General features: G+C 46.0%; 1 protein-coding gene across 1 annotated transcript in view; it reads left to right on the plus strand.

Moving 5' to 3' along the window:
- LOC141051639 (cytochrome P450 2C42-like) overlaps positions 1–1850 on the plus strand; it is a 187021-nt gene extending 185171 nt beyond the window's left edge. The window contains exon 7 of the mRNA XM_073548657.1: positions 1292–1850. Within this exon, the coding sequence (XP_073404758.1) occupies positions 1292–1476 (185 nt within the window). The 3' untranslated portion in view covers positions 1477–1850. The remainder of the gene's footprint in view (positions 1–1291) is intronic.
- The last annotated feature ends 14541 nt before the right edge of the window (positions 1851–16391 follow it).

Raw genomic sequence — 16391 nt, forward strand, 5'->3', positions numbered from 1 at the left:
GAAATAAAGAGTGTATATCTTACCACTGTATAATGAACTGACGGTTAACTAACCCATACTGGTTTTCATATAGTACCTGCTGAGTGTCTTTACCCGGCTCTGTTTCTCTATCCTGTGAGCCATACCCACTTGGTAATGACCATAAAACTAAGCACTGACTAAAAAGACTGAATAAATAATGGCAGAGACATTCTCTCATTCAAACTGTCCATGATTTGGGTAAAATAAATCAGAGGACAGGTTCCCTTTAGCACAGTATTATCTTTTTAGGGTATGATAGGGCAGTGCCTGATTATTGGGAGCTCCCAAGAGTGAATCCTTGAATCATGCACCATTTCAAAGGCCCAAATTGTTTAGTAATGTAATAATTTTTCAGATAAGCAGAACCAAAGTAAGTCGCTGAAAACTGGGGGCCAATTCATTGGTGCATTTGCTCTTAATTTCTGTCTAGTTTTTCCTCTTTTCTGTTTTGGGCCCAATTTTTTTTAAGTTGTATTTATTTTAAATATTTTCAAGTCTATTTTCTACTTCTTCATGTGTTTTTTTTTCTCTGTTCACCATTATGCGCATGGTTTGCTAATTTTTGGAGCTGATTCTTTTATTACCGTATGTGACTTTTTAAAAAGTTGCGTTTTTTAAGCATTTCCGCAGCGCTTTTAGACAAGCGTTTCTGCTGTGGAAATGCTTAAGAAAAGCATCTAATGTAATAGAATGGAAAATGCACATGTTGTGCTAATGGTGCATTTTTTTCCGCTGCGGAAACGCTTAGGAAATTGCATGTCAAAATGCTTGACAATCGCGTCAAAAACGCGTGTCAAAAAGCCCATGCGTTTTCCCTGGCAAGGGCATGCATTTCTGCTCAGGAAAAGAACGCTTGAAAAACGCTACGTGGGCACATAGCCTAAAATGTTTGTGCATGTGTACTCCAGTCCCCCATTTGAACAATTTATTTGTATGCCAGAAGTTGTTTCTCAATTGTTACAGTTGCTTGCAACAATTTAAATAAGCCACAAACAAAAGTAAAATATAATGAGCAAGAACATCTTTAAATTCAACAATACCATTTCAAAGAAATTTGAACAAAAAAGTAAAGTGACTTAAAAAAGATGCAAATGATGAATTGGGCACTTAGTTATAGTCTACGCAAGTCATTAGAAAGATAGATCTTTGTTGCAAAATCAATGAGGAAGAAAAAGGTGCTCAATGTGCAAAAGGAGGTAGTATGTGTAATTTATGGTGGAATACAATCAACCAAGTAGAATTTGCAGTTAACAAGTTTTTCTTTTATTAGGGAAGCGGATTTGTCTTGGAGAAGGTTTGGCCAGGATGGAATTATTCATTTTCATTACCACCATCTTACAGCACTTCAAATTAATTCCAGAGAAAACATTCACAGAAGAAGATATCAGACCACTGATGGCTGGTTTTGTAAATGTTCCCAAATTTTATCAGATGTCATTCGTCCCTCGAAATTAATTTTGGCCACAGATGATATGTCATTGGAGTCACACAAGAAAAAAAAACACAATCACAAATAATTTGTTTTAGAAATTTACATAAAAAGTACACCAGCGACTTTAAAAGGAGAGGGGAGAACAAGATTACTAAAAAGCTGCAAATAGAAGATGGAATCTGTGTGTGGAATCCAAAATTGAAAAAATCAAAAGATTTTGTATAATTTAACACTCAGTTGCACTAATTAGATAGCTAAGCTATGTCACTTAATGGAAACTAGGTGACAAACATACACTGAATAGTGCAAGAAGATATGTGAAACCAATGGTGGGACAATATACTATATATAATATAAAATAATCAAACATTAAAAACCTTTTGTGGATTACCCTGAATGATTTTTGGTATAGATTATGTAGAAAAATATAATGAATCCCGCAAGGGATTGTATGGTACTGTTAATAAAACAATAGCTAAAACTCACTTCCCTGTTAACACTAAATAGTTTTCTCCTACTGCTATGACAGTGTAGGTAGGATGACCGACAGGGTGGTGGTCCGTTACTGGCCGCAGACAGACTCGAGACAGAGACAGGATCGTGTCCAACAGGTCTTCTTTATTGATCGTATTTTCCACGACCCACAGCTCCACACAGCAGCTGCGCAATACACTCCACAGCTCCACACAACAGCTGCCAGGCCCCACAGCTTCACACAGCAGCTGCTCGATTAACTCCGCGGCTTCACACAGCAGCTGCTCAACTATCTCCGCAGCTTCACGTAGCAGCAGCTCTACTCCGCACACAGGCCCGGGTACCTTCACCCTCTTCCTTTAGCTACTTAACGTCCCTCGCGGCTCTTCCACTGTGGCTGCCCTAAGCCTACCACCACAGCGTTTTACCAGTCCGAGTCCGTTCTTTTTATGGTATCCCAGTCTGTCTCTGTCTGCGGCCCCTCCTGTTCGGGCCACCCCCCGTGACCTATTTCAGCTGTCAGTCCCTGCTGGAGCTTCTCCTCTGTCCTATCCCTTCAGCAGACCTTTCTGTCTCCTGTGCTCCCCTCGCTGACTGAACCTTCCAGGACCTTCTCCCTGCCTTTTATCTCTCTCATGTTCTGGTAACCCCGCCCCCCATGACTTGACAGTTACTTCAGCCAATGGCAGTTGTTCAGTCCCATCCTTACACTCTCCACTGCCCTCTAATGGTCAAACTTAAATCTTACACTTTTCCTCTTTATCTCCAGCTGTTTTCCCATCTCTCACCTACAATGCACTACACCCTTTGCCTTCCTACTGCAAACAGGTCCGTCCGTCAGTCCACCTTCCCTACAATAGAACCAGGCTGGTAGAGAATAATAGTACTGGTATGGGAGTAGCAGTATGAGCTACTAAGTGAATAGGTGACCACTTGCACAGTACGGTTTATCCTGGAGTAGTTTGTTGCCGGCTTATAATATACTAGCTATGAACCGGTTCTACGCCCAGGTGGCGAGCATTTTTATTGGTATATGGTCTCCCATCCTGCTATGTGCTGCCGCCCTGCTATCCTGGTATGCATGGCACCCCTCATTCCTACCCTGGTATGCATGGTACCCTCACACCCCCAATCCTGGTATGCATGGCACCCCATTCTTCAACCTGATATGCATGGTCCGTGTTAGCTCCGCACAAGGCAAGGTGGAATTCCCTGGAGTGGACCCTCTGGACCGTGGCACCGAGGGGCCCCGGATGAGCAACCAGGTGTGGCCAACCCCTATACAGGGACCGTTAGGCGCAGGTCCAGGGGTTCGAGTGCCATGGTAGCCGGGACCAAGAGGGGCAGCTCGGAATGGATCACTGAGCTGCAGACGGGAAGAACTGTGTAAGGACCATCTGGAATAGACACCGGTGGACTAAACTGAACAGGACAGCAGGTTGAAACCCGGGTAGGCAAGGCTTGAGACAGACAGCACGTACGGACTCGAGAAGGCAGGGCTGGAGCAGGTATGGAGACAGGACTGGAACAGGCACGGACACAGGACTGGAGCAGGTATGGACACAGGACTGGAGCAGGTACGGACACCGGTAAAAGGACTGGAGCAGGTACGGACACAGATAACAGGACTGGAGCAGGTACGGAGGCCGGTAGGCAGGACTGGAACAGGTACGGAGACAGGTAGCAGGACTGGAGCAGGTACGGAGACAGGACTGGAGCAGGTACGGACACAGGACTGGAGCAGGTACGGACACAGGACTGGAGCTGGTACGGAGACAGGACTGGAGCAGGTATGGACACAGGACTGGAGCAGGTATGGACACAGGAAGCAGAGCTGGAAGGAAACACACAGATTAAGGCAAGGAGCCTGATGCCCGGCGAGAGCACGGAGCCTAAAGCGCTGCGTGAGAACAACAACGGTCAGGCGCCTCCACTAAGGGAGGGCGGCCAGATATTGCTGCCGCTGTGCCCCCATTGGTCCGGCGGCGTTATCGGAGCAGGGCATCGCCGGAGACCAGATCAGATCAGATGTGGAGAGCCGGCCGCGGCCTACGGCGCATGCGCGACGCCTGCGGTGACGTTACCAGCCGCGGCCTGGACAGAGAGGAACGCCGACGCAGGGGCTGGAGGGAGCGCGGCTGCCGAGCGAGGTGAGTATGGCCGCGCGCGCTGGGACGCCTGGCGGGGAGCGTGACTGGGGGCCTGGGGGCCGTGACAGCAAGGCCAGGGACCGTGACAGTCCGCTCACCCCCCCAATCCTGGTATGCATGGTACGCCCTCATCCCTATCCTGGTATGCATGGTTCCCTCACCCTCAAATCCTGGCATGCATGGCCCCCTTACCCCCTATCCTGGTTTGTATGGTCCCCTCACCCCCTACCTTGGTATGCATGGACCTCTCACCCCCCAATCCTGGTATGCATGCTGCTCCCTCATCCCTATCCTGGTATGTATTGTCCCCTCACCCCCTATCCTGGTATGCATGGTACCCCTCATCCACCAATCCTGGTATGTATGGTCCTCTCACCCCCTAATCCTGGTATGCATGGTACTCCCTCATCCCTATCCTGGTATGTATGGTCCCCTCACCCCCTATCCTGGTATGCATGGTACCCTTCATCCCCCAATTCTGGTATGCATGGTGCTCCCTCATCCCTATCCTGGTATGCATGGTCCCCTCACCCCCTATCCTGGTATGCATGGTACCCCTCATCCCGTACTCCTGGTATGCATGGTACCCCTCATCCACCAATCCTGGTATGCATGGTACCCCTAATCCCCCAATCCTGGTATGCATGGTTGTCCCTCATCCCTATCCTGGTATGTATGGTCCCCTCACCCCCTATCCTGGTATGCATGGTACCCCTCATCCCCCAATCCTGGTATGCATGGTACTCCCTCATCCCTATCCTCGTATCTATGGTCCCCTCACCGCCTATCCTGGTATGCATGGTACCCCTCATCCCCCAATCCTGGTATGCATGGACCCCTCAACCCCCTATCCTGGTATGCATGGTACCCCTCATCCCCTCATCCTGGTAAGCATGGTCCTCTCACACCCCCAATCCTGATATGCATGGTACTCCCTCATCCCTATCCTCATATGTATGGTCCCCTCACCGCCTATCCTGGTATGCATGGTACCCCTCATCCCCCAATCCTGGTATGCATGGACCCCTCAACCCCCTATCCTGGTATGCATGGTACCCCTCATCCCCGAATCCTGGTATGCATGGTCCTCTCACCCCCCAATCCTGGTAGGCATGGTACTCCCTCATCCCTATCCTGGTATGCATGGTCCCCTCACCCCCTATCCTGGTATGTATGGTACCCCTCATCCCCCAATCCTGGTATGCATGGTACTCCCTCATCCCTATCCTGGTATGTTTGGTCCCCTCACCCCTTATAGTCTTATGCATGGTACCCCTCATCCTCCAATCCTGGTATGCATGGTACCCCTCATCCCCCAATCCTGGTATGCATGGTCCTCTCACCCCCCTATCCTGGTATGCATGGTCTCCTCACCCCCTATCCTGGTAAGCATGGTACCCCTCATCCCGCAATCCTGGTATGCATGGTAGTCCTCATCCACAAATCCGGGTATGCATGGTACCCCTCATCCCCCAATCCTGGTATGCATGGTACCCCTCATCCCCCAATCCTGGTATGCATGGTAGTCCCTCATCCCTATCCTGGTAGTATGGTCCCCTCACCCCCTATCCTGGTATGCATGGTACCCCTCATCCCCCAATCCTGGTATGCATGGTACCCCTCATCTCCCAATCCTGGTATACATGGTCCCCTCAACCCCCTATCCTGGCATGAATGGTCCCCTCACCCCCTATCCTGGTATGCACGGTACCCCTCATCCCCCAATCCTGATATGCATGGTCCCCTCACCCCCCCCTATCCTGGTATGCATGGTACCCCTTATCCCCCAATCCTGGTATGCATGGCCCCCTCACCCCCCAATCCTGGTATGCATGGCCCCCTCACCCCCCAATCCTGGTATGCATGGTCCTCTCACCCCCTATCCTGGTATGCATCGTCCCCTCACCCCCTATCCTGGTATGCATGGTACCCCTCATCCCCCAATCCTGGTATGCATGGTACTCCCTCATCCCTATCCTGGTATGTATGGTCCCCTCACCTCCTATCCTGGTATGCATGGTACCCCTCATCCCCCAATCCTGGTATGCATGGCCCCCTCACCCCCCAATCCTGGTATGCATGGCCCCCTCACCCCCCAATCCTGGTATGCATGGTCCTCTCACCCCCTATCCTGGTATGCATCGTCCCCTCACCCCCTATCCTGGTATGCATGGTACCCCTCATCCCCCAATCCTGGTATGCATGGTACTCCCTCATCCCTATCCTGGTATGTATGGTCCCCTCACCTCCTATCCTGGTATGCATGGTACCCCTCATCCTCCAATCCTGGTATGCATGGTACCCTTCATCCCCCAATCCTGGTATGCATGGTCCTCTCACCCCCCTATCCTGGTATGCATGGTCTCCTCACCCCCTATCCTGGCAAGCATGGTACCCCTCATCCCCTAATCCTGGTATGCATGGTACCCCTCATCCCCCAATCCTGGTATGCATGGCCCCCTCACCCCCCAATCCTGGTATGCATGGTCCTCTCACCCCCCTATCCTGGTATGCATGGTACCCCTCATCCCTCAATCCTGCTATGCATGGGCCCCTCACCCCCCTATCCTGGTATGCATGGTCCTCTCACCTCCCCTATCCTGGTATGCATGGTCTCCTCACTCCTATTAATACTACACACATACAAAAAAATAAAAAATATACTCACCCTTCTTTCCTGTGCTCCAGTGCTGTCACGTTCTGCTGGAGGCCGGGGCAGGAGTGCGGCTGAATCGAGCATGCCCATAGTGCTGTCCGGCACCATATTGCTGAGACAAACTGCAAGTGTGTCTTCAGTAAAATGGCACCGGATCACGCTATGCGCATGCGCGATTCCGGCCGCACTCCTGCTCCAGTCTCCGGCCGAAGAGAAGCGCCGCGGCAATGCTCCTGCCGGTCAGGTAAGTATGTAAGTATGGCAGCTGAGATGGAGGTATGCAGTGTGTACGGTACCACCATCTCCGGCACCATACAAACTCCTCACCGCTGGCTGCCTCATTCTGTCTGGAGCCAGACTGCACAGGCGCATCGCGCTCCCGCAGTCTATAAAGGCTTCGGACAGAGTGACGCTTACAGCGTTATATTATAGATAAATATATGCACAATGGCCACAGGTGAAACGTTTTGAACTCACTGTTGGATGAGCCCTTGAAAGGATCAGTGCTGCCGTGGAAGGACACCAGCTTGTGGACAAAGAGTGGTGGTGGAGGCAATAATCGCAAGGTGAATTCAGTGAGGTGGGTTTGCCGAAGCTACACTGCAGATCCAGGAGTGCTCCTGCCGGTAGCGCTCCCAGATACGGGCAAAAAATGGCCGCTACTGTCTGGAGACAGTGTGTGATGTCACAGTAGGTACGGAGGCCTGTCAGGGCCAAAAAACCTTTCCAAACCAACGTGTTTCGAAGAGTTCTCAGCTCCTCTTCCTCAGGGGACTCGGGTTGGTTTGGATAGGTTTTTTGGCCCTGACAGACCTCCATCAACATTCTCCCAGCATTTCAGGTGCTGGATCTTACTTTTGCATACTTTTCAACATGCGTTGTGCCTGCCATAGTCTAATGACTTGTATGCACTGAGCTTAATCAAGGTAAAGCTTATTTTTTATCTTATAAAATAAAATTTACTGCTCTTTGACAATTTTTAAAATATGAAAAAAACGTTCATTGTACAGTGCATCTAAACTGTAATTTTTTTCAAGTGTCTCGCAATTGTAAAATTCATGTGTTAGTAAGTACAATATCACGGTACACGTATGCAGTTTTCTTTGCCAGTGGAGAAAATGTTTATTGGAATTTTTGTGATCATAATTTTACCTTTTTTTTGTTAGCAAGTGTTTAACTTAGGTTTATATAAGTAAAAAATCATTTACAGATTGAACCTAAATCCTTGATAAGAACACGAGCAGATTTGTCAAGTCACTGTTTATTCTCTTATGATATTTTCTATCATCTCTATCTCTTCACAACCTTTTGCCTGATCAGGATTGCCAGAAAACATGCCTAAGGTTAGTTGAGGTAACCGGTGAAAAATGTCAAATTGTGTACTAGGTGAAAGATTGGAATATCTCCGATAATGGGCACGTTCATTTTATGTGTTTTTCTAATATTAGAGTGTGCTGCTCAGCTGTTGCAACTCAGTTGTTTCTGAAGTATAAAGAATTGATGGACTCCAAGCTTCTGTTCTAGCGGTTGTTGGGGCCTCCACAACTCTAAGGGGCTATATGATGAAGCCACTTTTAGTAATTCTTCAATATTTAATATGGTTTCCTTAGTTTGAAATGCAAGTTCCTTCCAGGTTCTTGACCAGTCACTAGGAAAGTAGAACAACTTCAGCTATATATTTTGGTAGTACCCTTCTAACAATTAGGGTTGGACAAAGCAGGTAACTCAGTTAAAGAAAAAATGGTACTAGATTCTCTCACACAAAGTGGTTGTAAGAGATGCACTAAGCTAGTATGGTAGGCCTCAACTTTAGTATAAGACTGATGGCAAAAGAGCACATAAAATATCCTCTGATTTACATCCCGAAAACTTGGATGATTTTCATCCATATTGTCATCTGAATTTTCATCTATGTTCCATCTGTGTGCATTTTTTACATCCATGTAGTGTCCGTATTGGTACCTCAAGAGTTCAAAATTTACATGAACAAATACAGTTTCCAAGCTAAATAATTGCAATGTATCAATGAGTAAAAATCGGATGCGATACAGTTGATCCATTTAGGATCAAATTTTGCTTGCGCACATAGATACTTGAATGGACGAGTCTCATCAGATACATGGAAGAGAATGGTGCATGCTGTGATTTTTTTTTCACACCGACAGTCTTTGAAAAGAAAACAAAAAGCAAACAGGAAATTGTCAAAGAACATTAAAGAAAAAAAAAAAAACCTTAAAAAAAGATTCCGCCCTTTCTCCAGTGCCATTTTCTTCTCGTCGTCACAGTGTGCAGAGCTCTGTGTCCTTTGTTTGTCGCAAACTTTGGATTTCAGTTTTCTGAACATGTCGAGGCATTTTGAAGTTGATGTGATTCTGTGTTGGTTGCTTAACCAGCATTTAGAGCATGAGCAGAGAGCAGCAGCTGCACTTGCACCAAGGAGGCTGTGCGTGCACCCAATTCTGTTGCAGCATTCGTGGAAAGGTTATTTCCATACGCTGTACAGTGCCTTGCCTCAGCACGAAAAATTCTTTTTATACTGCCGTATGTCCATGGCAACTTTTGATTTGCTGTTGTCAGAGCTGCGGCCCTGGATTGCATTCAAGGATACCAGAATGCGTTGCTGCATTTCTCCAGAACAGTGGCTTATTGTGACATTGAGGTAATGACAACCTTATTTGAAATAACTAATTTAGGCTTTTAATGTTTCATAATAGATTACTAATGTGTACCTCCCCTTTTTTAAAATTACAGGTTCCTTGCAACAGGCAGCACTTTTTCGGCACTTCATTTTGAGTTCCTGTTAGGGATTAATACAGTGTCCAAGATATTTGCACATATTGGTACTGTGGGAGCGCCAAAAGGAAATTGTTTTGGCTTCTCCAAAGCAGGAAGACTGGCTAGCTATTGCAGCGAACTTCCAAAAAAATGCACAATTTCCACACTGTATCGGTGCGCTGGATGGGAAGCATATCCGAGTCAAAAAAACGGCCTTCTCTGGCTCCAAATTTTTCAATTATAGACATTATTTTTCTATTGTATTGTTCTATTTGGCTATTGCTGACAGCAATTACAATTTTGTAATTGGGGCCTATGGGAGCACATCTGATGCAAGGATCTGGAGTAGCTCTCGAATTGAGTACCATTTGAAGAGCAAACAATTAAATGTCCCCGAACCTGCTGCATTACTGGACTACACCAACCATCAGTTTCCATATATCCTGGTTGCTGATGAGAGTTTTGGACTCTCCCCAAATGTAATGCGGCCATTTCCCCGGCGATCTTTAGATTCACAGAAGAGGATCTTTAATTATAGACTTACTAGAGCACGAAGGTACGTTGAGTGTGCCTTTGGGATCCTGTCAGGAAAGTGGTGTGTACTCATGAGCTGCATGGAAGTAGGACCAAAGAGTGCAACAAATATTGTTAAGGCGTGTTGTGGTGTTCTTCATAAAAATTTAAAGTCCAGTTCCAGGAATAAAATCAAAGACAGTCTTTATTAATTCCAATAAAACAATGATACGGCTACTATGATCATCATTGTGGCTTACCCTGGCATGGGATTACTGCATGGAGATTTGCTCAGGAGGTTCTGAACGTGTTTCAAGCGCTATGCGCTCTTAAACTCAGAATGATCATTCTGAGTTTAAGAGCGCACAGCGCTCGAAACACGTTCAGAACCTCCTGGGCAAATTTCCATGCGGTAATCCCATGCCAGGGTAAGCCGCAATGACGACCATAGCAGCCATATCATTGTTTCATTGGAATTACTGTAATAAAGAATGTCTTAGATTTTATTCCTGGAGCTGGACATTCCTTTTTTATGAAGTATTCCCAGAACGTCTTGGCGGAGACGTGTCCTTGCTCGGACTTGCTGCATTGTCAGTAACTTAAGGGGTGAGGTGAACTAAATCTTTGTGTTGTGGTGTTACACAATTTTGTTCGGCAACATGAAGTTAACCAAGAACACTTGCTTTCTGTGGAAACTCCTTCAGACAACACCATCAACACCTCGGATCAGCAAGTTAATTTTGGTCACCATGCTGCAGCTGCAATTGCAAGTCGAGAGGTTTTTCCAGATTATTTTATGTCTTCCCAGGGAGCCGTCTCCAGGCAGCAGGCGGCCATTTCATCAAATGATTATTAAGACCCAACGTGTGGATTGTGGTGGCTGATTTCCCTGCATGTTTTGAAAAACACACAAGGAAATCAGTGGTTTTACCATGTGCAAATTTGGTGGGGTTTTTTTGCTACAGACTTTTTTGCTTCCAGCCTGTATGCAGCTACGTGCTTTCAGACTTGGAAACTGATGTCACTCAGTTCACGTCACTAATCCATTTGATCTACTCTACAATTATCGTTAGTTCTGATCTTGTGTGGCACACTGAAACTAAAGTACTAATCGAGTCTCAGTCTGCTACACAAGATAAGAACTAATGGCTGGGACTTACTGATCCCAATCAAAAAACCTTCTCACAAAGTTAGTTTGCTTAATTTCAACAAAATATATTTAAAAAAATATATATATATATATTGTACAGAAATACTTTGGAAATATCAAAAAACAACATTTCCTACATGGCCTTAAAAAAAAAAAAGTTAGAAAAAAAAAATTTGGGATTTGTAATAAAAACAGGTCATGTTCCAAATTCACATGTTAAGAAACATAAAAAGGCGCCCAATACTCTACATGAGAAAATAGGCGGTAACCATGATGAATAAACCACCATCACATAAAGAATTCGACTCCATACATAATATGAACAAAGGAGAAATAAGGAGTAATGGATTCAATAGTAAATATAAAAGTACAACATGTATCATTATTATTTATTATTTGCCCAGAAACTCCATTACAAAACCCTAACCATGACATACAAAGCCATCCACAACCTGTCTCCTCCATACATCTGTGACCTCGTCTCCCGGTACTTTCCCGCACGCAACCTCCGATCCTCACAAGCTCTCCTTCTCTATTCCCCTCTTATCTCCTCTTCCCACAATCGCATACAAGATTTCTCTCGCGCATCACCCCTACTCTGGAACTCTCTACCGCAACATATCAGACTCTCACCTACCATCGAAACCTTCAAAAAGAGCCTGAAGACCCACCTCTTCCGACAAGCCTACAACCTGCAGTAACCACCGATCGACCAAACCGCTGCACGACCAGCTCTACCCTCGCCTACTGTATTATCACCCATCCCTTGAAGATTGTGAGCCCTCGCGGGCAGGGTACTCTCTCCTCCTGTACCAGTTATGACTTGTATTGTTTAAGATTATTGTACTTGTTTTTATGTATACTCCTCCTTACATGTAAAGCGCCATGGAATAAATGGCGCTATAACAATAAATAATAATAATAATAATAATAATAATTTAGCACATGCACTGACAAATGACATATCAATAACAAAAAATTGCAAAAATCATGAGACGCAGACAGTACAGACCGGGAGGGGGAAAAGTAAAAGGCTGTGCACAAAAAAAAACAAAGTCACAGAAGCACACATAATGCAGTGAAATCTGGAAGATGTCATGCAGGACTACCCAGAAACAGTACGTGTTTCGGCCAAAATGGGCACATGACCAATGAGAGAAGGTTGTCCTGTCTCAGCACAGTATGATGCTACCGGCAATGAGGGTAAGTTATGCCCGCTAGAGTAATCCCTAAACCCATAGTGGATGCATGTAGGGTGGCGGAGGGCTGCTTACCAGATGGTGCACAGGTGGCCAGGTCCAGAAGGCAACCCCCGACACGCGTTTCGCGCTCGCACAGGGCGCTTTCTCAAGGGGATGGAGGCTGAATGGAGACAAGGACCTTTTTGTATTGTAGTAACGCGATCACATGTGTGATCACATGGTGTGGGGGAGTGAATCAGAGCCGTGATAGCGGCGCAGGCGCCATGTAACCACCAGGTCCTCTGACAGGAAGACAGGCATCAGGCATCAGAGCGCACGCGGCGGGGCAGACCCCCGCACCTGCGTCCAAGGCACAATAGACACCCTCCTCCATGCAGAGGTTTACTGGGGAACATAGACCGCATGCGCACCGCAGCACAATACACTGAATTACCAATGTTATTATCTCATATATGGTGATGTGTATATAATAGGTATATGTGAGCACAATAATATCTGGGAAACATAAACCACATATATACCGCAGCATAATGCACTGAATTGCCAATGTTGTTATCTGATAAATGGTAGTGCTTACATGACAGATATATATGAAAATAGTAATAAGCACAATAAAATAATGTGCAAAGACAAAATAATACATCAAAAACCAGCCCGCAGTGTCAAAATATCAACGACACAATACCAAGATCACAGAGCCTATAAATATACAAAACAATCCGCTATGCTGCAGAAATTATCCATAGCTGTCAATAAAAGATGGCAGGTCCCATAATGAGCATAACAAGAGTCCTTCTATGTAGCCACGGCGAGTGACCAGTCTCCTACCATGTAGATGACAAAAAATCCTCATATCTCGATCATAAGAAGGTAAAGAATGTAGGAGCAGCATGGATCCAAAGAAGGTCCGTAGTATCCACAAACAGCCGAAACAAATATTAGAACAATAACTAAAATGAAAGAAAAAGACAAAAAAGTTAAAAACCATAAAATTTGCCAACAGGAACTGGAGTGTATACACTGGTGAATGCAACAGAGACAGCATAGGCTATATAAAAGAGGCAAAACTCAGGGACTCGTTAAGACCCTTGGGGGTCACTGTATCCAGAGTGACAATCCATTTGGCCTCTCTTTGGGCCAATGCTTTTTTGTAGTTGCCAGCCCGAATTCCCAAATGGATACAATCTATCCCCCTCACCATAAAGGTTTGTGGATCACACTTATGAAAGGCCCTAAAATGGCGGGGGATGGTTTTAAGAGTAGAAATGTCAGCCACTGTCTTGGCCGCTCGAATGTCCCTCACGTGCTTACGCACCCTCACACGTAGTTCCCTAGATGTCAAGCCAACATATATCATGGGGCACCCGCATGTGGCGTAGTAAATAACATTGGTGCTACCACACGATATATGCTGTTTGATCTGGAAATTTTTGATCCATCAGAGGAGTGAAATGTCGAGCAGCGCAGGACATTCGAGCAGGCAACACAGTGGCCACATGGGAAGGATCCCACTATTGGACCTCTAGATCCAAAGGGGTTGGCAACTACAGGGGAATAATGGCTCTTCACTAAAAGGTCCCTGAGATTCTTGGATCTCCTTGAAGTCATCATGTGACGATCACCAATAGCAGTACTCAAGGAGGGTTCAGAGCTCAAAACCGCCCAATGTTTGGAGAGTATCCTCCTCATATGGTCCCACTCATGATTGAAGGTCGAGATAAAACGGATGGGATTAGACCCATCTCTCCCCCCACCTCTGCCGGGGGTGCCTGTTCTTGGGTACAACAGGTCTTTACGAGCAGTGGCTCTGGCCCTGTCATAACCCCTCCCTATACACCTGTTGCTGTATCCACGATCACGAAAGCGTGCACGCAAATCCCTGGCACGTCTTTCAAATCTGTCATCAGTGGAGCAGATTCGCCTCATCCTGAGGAACTGGCCAACCGGGACGGCCCAAATGGTGGAAAAGTTGTGCGAAGAACCGGCTTGGAGTAAAGCATTCACAGAGATGGGTTTTCTGTATACGTCAGTCTGGATGCGACGATGGTCGTCTATCTTCAGAGTGACGTCCAGAAAATCAATGCTTTTAGAATCATACTTAAAAGTAAGTCTAATGTTGTAAGTATTTACATTAAGCCACGCCATAAAGACCCCGAGCTGCTGCACCGTCCCATCCCAAAAAATAAATAATCATCAATATAGCGGTGCCAGCACAGCACATGGGAGGAGGCCGGCGTGCCCCCATCGCCAAAAATGAATTTCTCCCAAGAGCCCAGGAAGAGATTGGCATACAAGGGCGCACAGGCCGCACCCATGGCCGTGCCACACCACGGAAGATAAAATTGGTCTTTAAAGACAAAATAATTATGGGTTAGGACAAATTGCAGCAGCTCGAGGAGCAAATCGCACAAGGGGCCGTCCAAGTCGGACATCCTCAGGAAAAGGTGAACCGCATCCAGGCCTAGGGTGTGATCGATACAGGTGTATAGGGATTCGACGTCCGCAGTCACCAAAAGAGTATGGGTATCCACAAGGACGCCATCGACCCATGTAAGGATGTCCGTCATGTCCTTAATATAATATGTTGACAGCTCGACCAGTGGATTGAGGTAATAATCTAAAAATTTGCACACAGTCCCTCAATACCGGACACGATCGGATGACCAGGGGGCTCGACGGCATCCTTGTGGATCTTGGGCAAGAGGTAGAAGGTAGGTGTTTTAGGGGTCTTGACCATCAACCCCTCAAAAACCACCTTAGTGATGGTTCCTTCATCTAAGGAGCGAATGAGAATGCACTGGAGTGCGAGCGAGAAGGAGGCAGTCGGGTTGAAAGACAATTTCTCATATGTGTCAGGATTTTTCAATTGTCTATAGGCCTCACATTCATACATAATTGTGGGCCAGACCATGACATTCCCCCCCCTTGTCTGCCAGCTTAAAAACCACCCCGGGGATGGATTGCAATTTGGCAATCGCTTGACGCTGCCTGTGGGTGAGATTGTCGAATCTTCGCCAGGAGGACAACTTTTTGAAGTCTTCTGTGACAAGTTTAGTAAAAATGTATATGGCAGGACTTAAAGACAAGGGGGGAAACTCGTAGATCTGGGTAAAATATTAGGAGGAAACTTACTCTGAGTAGGAGGTGTCTGTTCCTCAAGGAGGTCCTCCAAGGCCCGAAGTGCCTCCCTCTCGTTCTCAGTCATTGGCTTGTTAAACAAATTTTTATGATGTAATTTTCGTAATAGCAACTTCCTCGCAAAAAGATGAAGGTCTTTTAATGCTACAAAATAATCAAAGGGGTTAGTGGGGGAGAAGGTCCAGCCCCGACTCAAGACCTCCAGCTGTGGTTGAGTGAGATCATATGAGGAGAGATTGATCACCTGAAGACTGCTGGTGGAACCCTCCGGGTGATTGCGCCCTGTTGTATTTTTGCTTTTAGCAGATTGGTGCGTAACAAAACGTCTGGAAAGTGGATCAAGCGTAGAATTTCCACCGGAATGAGATGGTTGTGTGGATATATCCTCGTCCATAGAAAAATTAGATTTAGTTGAGGTGGATCTATCATGTGCAAATTTGGTGGGTTTTTTTGCTACTGACATTTTTGCTTCCAGCCTGTATGCAGCTACGTGCTTACAGACTTGGAAACTGATGTCACTCAGTTCACGTCACTAATCCAATTTGATCTACTCTACAATTATTGTTAGTTCTGATCTTATGTGGCACACTGAAACTAGAGTACTAATCGAGTCTCAGTCTGCTACACAAGATCAGAACTAATGGCTGGGACTTACTGATCCCAATCAAAAAACCTTCTCACAAAGTTAGTTTGCTAAATTTCAACAAAATATATTTTAGAAAAATATATATATATTGTACAGAAATAGTTTGGAAATATCAAAAAACAACATTTCCTACATGGCCTTAAAAAAAAAAAGAAAGAAAGAAAACCCAGGAATAGCCTCCTCCAATCAATTGGATGGGGTTTGTGAGAACATTAGTGTTGAGCATTCCGATAC

This window comes from Dendrobates tinctorius, unplaced genomic scaffold (genome assembly GCF_039654945.1).
Source record: "Dendrobates tinctorius isolate UK_male_01 unplaced genomic scaffold, ASM3965494v1 ptg000158l, whole genome shotgun sequence".
Classification (NCBI taxonomy): Eukaryota; Metazoa; Chordata; class Amphibia; order Anura; family Dendrobatidae; genus Dendrobates; species Dendrobates tinctorius.